Source organism: Helianthus annuus, chromosome 12, assembly GCF_002127325.2.
Source record: "Helianthus annuus cultivar XRQ/B chromosome 12, HanXRQr2.0-SUNRISE, whole genome shotgun sequence".
Classification (NCBI taxonomy): Eukaryota; Viridiplantae; Streptophyta; class Magnoliopsida; order Asterales; family Asteraceae; genus Helianthus; species Helianthus annuus.
This window is the reverse complement of record NC_035444.2, coordinates 66,821,978-66,827,696: the sequence shown is the minus strand read 5'-3', so window position 1 is coordinate 66,827,696 and position 5,719 is coordinate 66,821,978. Positions and strand designations below refer to the sequence as shown.

Here is a 5,719-nt window from a genome sequence, read left to right as displayed (position 1 = left end):
TACAAAAAAAGAAGAAGAACAAATTATGAGAAACTTAAAAATTAATGTGATTGTCGAAAATTATGGAAACTAACACAAAATTTGGAAGCAATTAAAACTTTAATATAAGTTATCTTGATAAATTTGGAAATACGTTACAATTTAGACAACTTTGATAAGTATCCATAATTGATATAAATTTCAAAAATTCAAATTTTGAAATAATCAGTCAAAACAATTTACCTAAATAGTTAAATATTATTCAAACTTAAATTCAAAACCAATAAGGTTAATATATTCATAATACAATCAATATCTAAATGATTGTTAAAAAAAATCAATCACAAAAAATACAGAAAAATGATTAAAAAAGTGCGATTAAGCATTTAAAATACATAACAATATAATCTAGTTTACATACCTGCAGAATAAGTGGAATGATCTACAAAAAAAGAAGAAGAACAAATTCTGACAAACTTGAAATTAATGTGATTGTCGAAAATTATGGAAACTAACACAAAATTTGGAAGCAATTAAAACTTTAATATAAGTTATCTTGATAAATTTGGAAATACGTTACAATTTAGACAACTTTGATAAGTATCCATAATTGATATAAATTTCAAAAATTCAAATTTTGAAATAATCAGTCAAAACAATTTACCTAAAGAACGATAAAGAAGACTCAAAATAACACCAAATATATGGAAAACGAACCTGCTTGCAATCGATTGGAAGAATGACCAGCTCTCTAAAGGACCTGTTGTCAACAAAGACATCACAATTTTAAGGATTTAAATAGAGAATGATGGATGAAACATTGCTTAAGCTTAAACAATAATGTGTACTATAACCTTTCTGGTATGCCAAATCATCACTCCCAATTGTTGAACTGTAATAGTGTCAGCAAACAACGTCACCTCTGACAATTGCTCAAAATCTACTTCAATACGTGAATTTAATCGGAAAACCTAAAGATGAACATATGATAGAGAACATCAAACAGGAAACGACATTATCAAACATGAATCGATATTTGAAGAATTGTTGTTGAATCGTTTGGAGAAGACAGTGATGGATCCCATCTTTCAAAAAGCACCAAATCTTGAAAAATATCACAGAAGCACTCAAGAAATGAATATAGGTATTGATGAATGCATAAGTTAGAAATCACTGAAACCTAAGAAGAGGCGGCGGCTAGGTCTTCCAGACACCAACAACGCCGCAAAAAGAAAATTGAAAACACGGATACATACATTATACGCCGCATAATAAGGACTGGTTGCTTCCACTCGCGATTGAAGATGAAGAAATCTAGGGTTCAGGAGATTGCAAATAACATATTAAAGATCGATAGATGATATCTAGGGTTTAAGGAAGAAATAGATAGTGTTTAACAATGACAAAGAAAAATCAAAGAGGGAAAAGAAAAATAACATACCTATGTTTTTCGAAGATCAATCGGTGAAGAAGGAAGAACCGGATACAGGAGATGGGTATTAGGGTTTTGGAGTGAAGTGAAGCGTATTAAAGAAGCTAAGGAGGATGGTTTTGGCGGAAAAAGCAAAAAAAATGGTCTAACCAAATGCTACGTGGCAAGTAACGGCTTAAGCTAATGCTATGTGGCTTAAGCTTGTTTTGCTTTATTAGAAGCAGTAGATAAGTATTCAATGTTACTATAAGGGTAATATGGTAAACCTACAAAAATCATTAATTAGTAGTATTCCTCTTTAATAGCTAACTACATTAAAATTGTAACTTATCTTCAAAATATATATTTTTTCAAAAAAATAAAATAAAATAATTTAAAGTGTAGGATCAATTACAATGTGTATATGATAAATTACGTGTTGTGTAGGATAAATTTCAACAAATGTAGGGTAAATTTCAAAAGGTGTAGAGTAACTTTTTGATATGTGTAGTAAAAAAACATTAGTGTGAAGGATGATAGTTTTTATGACTAATTAATTAGTCAAAGATGATAATAAATGAGATAAGTGAAAAAAGTATTTATATTTTTACAATTGTACCATTTGTTTTTTTCTTCTCGCATAAATTTCTTTTCAAATGAACCTTCCCCTTAAGAGATAATGAGCTAAAATAAAGTATTTTTGATTAAATTTGATAGGGGCGGACCTGCCTTACAATAAGGGGTAGCCTCCGCTACCCCATGACGCTCTGGCGGTAGTGTAGATTTTGGAAAAAATTGACTTTTTTGACGTTTTTTTTTAATTTCGTTACCTTTTTTTTAAACTTTACCCCTATAAGAATTTTCTAAATCCGCCACTAAAATTTGATGCCATAAATGAATGTGAAATATATTTTGTAGTATATGAAAAAAAATGATGATATATATATATAATGGTTTCTATTAGTGGGACGTGTCTACAGTTATAAAAGAATTGAGGTTGTATTATCTTTGGAGGATCTAAGTGTACATTTACCTAAATGTGACTATGTGAGCTTAAAAGTATGTTTTTAAACTATGTATAACATTAAGAAACTGATGATTCATGCGAACACGAATATGTATGAGAATTCATGTTAAATTAGTTGAATGAATAATGTAGGGTTTACAACAAAAACTCAATCATGATATTTTAGGTTATTTTGAGCTTCTTTAAAAATAAAAATAGGTAAGAATGGACCTCTTTAAAGAAAGAAAATAAGCCCTACTGGGAGGAGCATATACGATAACTAGACTCAAGAGGTTGAATAGTCAACTTTCTTTTGTTTTCTAACTCAGGATAAAGTGAAACAACATTCGTAAACTCTATAATAAATCAAGACCAATATATGCAATCTCTCCTTATCTATATTAATTTTTGAGTAAATTACAAGTTTTGTCATTTATGTATATCCCAAATTGCAGGCGTTGTCCTTTGTCTTTAAAATTGATGAGTTTTGTCCTTAATGTTTGCAAATCTTGCACGTTATGTCCTTTAGGCCTAACCCAGTTAATTTTTTTTTGTTAAATCTGCTCACCAAAGGGTATTTTTGTCTTTTTACTTATATATTTAGTATTATTATTTAAAAAATTAAAACAAAATATATTTAAAAAAATACTATTATTATTACTATTATTTATATACATATACAAGTATATATCAATCAGATCTTCACTCTCTCTCCCTCTATCTACAACTCTCTCTCTACACCTCCCTCTCTCTCTACCACCGCAACCACCATCCTCACCTCTGCAACCATCATCCCCACCCCTGCAACCATCATCCTCACCCCTGCAACCATCATCCCCACCCCTGCAACCATCATCCTCACCCCTGCAACCATCGCCCCCACCCCTGCAACCATCATCCTCACCCCTGCAACCATCATCCCCACCCCTGTGATTCGCCGTCCTTCTTTGTTGGGGGTTATTCAAGATTTGTCGATTTAGAGAGGTCGTGTAGGTTGAATCTGGTGTTGTTGCAGATTAGGGTTATTCAAGATTTGCTCGATTATTCAAGATTAGGGTTAATTTCGAGAGAGATGAATGTTAATTAGCCGCCGGACGGTTCAGAAGTTCCGGCAGACGGCGATCTCCGCTGCCGGTTCACTCAAAATCAAGTTGTTACTGTTAATCAGCTTCGTCTTCATGTTAACCTTGCTCGCGAGCTGTGTTCCTCCTGTGGTTGGTTCAGAGGAGAAAGAAGGAGGGTTTCAAGGGTTTTTTTGTGTTTACGCCGGTGGTTGCTTAGGGGGTATTTAGGTAAGAAAGCCACCGCTCTTACCTCTCTTTCTCTGTTGTCATTGCCGCCGCTGCAACCTTTTCCGGCGAGCCACCGTTGTAATCTGTGCACCGATTTTAGGTAAGAAAGCCACCATCCTACTCGTTTTCATTTTCCATTCAAAAGCCCTAAGGTTTTATTCGTTAATTGTGATCATATAACTCGAATTTGACGTGAAACAGGATGCGCAAATTAGGGTTCATATTTGGGGAAGATGATGACTCAAACTATATATCGTGAAACAGGATGTTCTTATGTTAATTGAGGAGAGAGAGGGTGTGTGCTTATGTATATAACATATAATAATTATATATTGTTTCCATTTATTAAAAAACGAAATTACAAAAATGCCCTCATGTGCCTTGCACATGATCAGATTTAACAAAAAAAATTAACTTGGTTAGGCCTAAAGGATATAACGTGCAAGATTTGCAAACATTAAGGACAAAACTCATCAATTTTAAAGACAAAGGACAGCGCCTGCAATTTGGGACATACATAAAGGACAAAACTTGTAATTTACTCTTAATTTTTTCAATTTACCATATTTTTTATAAATTAATAAAAATAATTTGATTAAAGTCGGTCTCGCAAGCCCTAAAATCAACACATGGGCCTTTTTCATCCGATTAGGGTGAGGGTATAGAGCTCGGGGACTTGAGCGGAGAGGGTATGTCACCGATCGGTGACTATACCGTATGTTTGAACATGTGCGGTGACCAAGAGAGAGGGTATGGAAATCGGTGAACTTTCACCGAAAAGGGGGGGATAGTGATGAGACTAGAAGGTATGGGGGTCGGCTGATGCCCGGCTAGGCCCGGCGCCGGACCCCCACACCGCCCCCTGGGGCTCGGCCCGTCACACCCGGCGACCCACAGCCGGGTCCGCCGATCCACTTGCTTTGAAAACTAGCCGTTGTTAAACGACATTCTTTAATAAAATTTTTTTTCTTTTTCTATAAAATCACCTATTTTCACCATTATTTCCCCACTTTCAACCCAAAACCCTCTCACTTTTATACCATTTTCTCCCCACTTTTATAAAAAAAAATATCTTTTCATCCACAATGGCTTCTAATCCTTGGTGGCCCTCGTCTTCGGATGACGAAGAGGAGATGTTTTTCGCAAACGCTGTGCTACGGGCGGGACAGATTCTAATTGAAGAGGAAGAGGAAGAGGAAGACTTCTCGTCTGAAAATGTTATTACCAGACGAATACGGATTAACAGAGACCGCCAAGGTTTTTCATTACAAAATTTCATTATCCTTATTTTTTTTAACTCGTATTTATATATTTTATACGACAGGGGCGCACGAGAAATTGGTGAACGATTATTTTTCGGATGAACCACTTTACAACGCCGACATTTTCAGGCGCAGGTTCCGAATGAGTCGCCGCTTATTCACACGGATTGCTAATGATTTGGCGGGGCTAGACCTGTTTTTCACGCAACGACCTGATGCTCGAAATTATGAAGGGTTCACCACGTTACAAAAGTGTACTGCGGCCATTCGCCAACTGGCGTACGGGACAGTGGCCGACGCTTTGGACGAGTACTTACAAATGTCGGCAAGAACTACGCGGGAATGTTTGTATCGGTTTTGCCATAATGTGGTGAAACTGTATAGCAAAAAATATTTGCGGAAACCAAACGCGTATGATGTTGAACAGTTGTACCAAGCTCATGAAGCAAGGCACGGGTTTCCGGGAATGCTTGGTAGCATTGATTGTATGCATTGGGGGTGGCATAATTGCCCGACTGCGTGGCGCGGCCAATATACGTGAGGTGATCACGGCTATCCAACTGTGATACTTGAAGCCGTGGCATCACAAGATTTGTGGATATGACATTCTTTCTTTGGTCTCCCTGGTTCACTCAACGACCTCAACATGTTATACCAATCGGCGATCTTTACCGATGTTGTTAATGGAACCGGTCCGGACACACGTTTTACAGTTTCTGGGGTTGAGTATAGACGTGGGTATTATCTTGCTGACGAGATATATCCGTCT

General features: G+C 36.0%; 1 protein-coding gene across 1 annotated transcript; it reads left to right on the top strand.

Annotated features, from left to right (window-relative positions):
• Window positions 1–4,773: 4,773 nt before the first annotated feature.
• Window positions 4,774–5,491, top strand: LOC110893034. Its single transcript, XM_022140157.1, has 2 exons — window positions 4,774–4,945; window positions 5,013–5,491. The coding sequence occupies exons 1-2, from the start codon at window positions 4,774–4,776 to the stop codon at window positions 5,489–5,491; spliced, it is 651 nt and encodes a 216-aa protein (XP_021995849.1).
• Window positions 5,492–5,719: the final 228 nt, after the last annotated feature.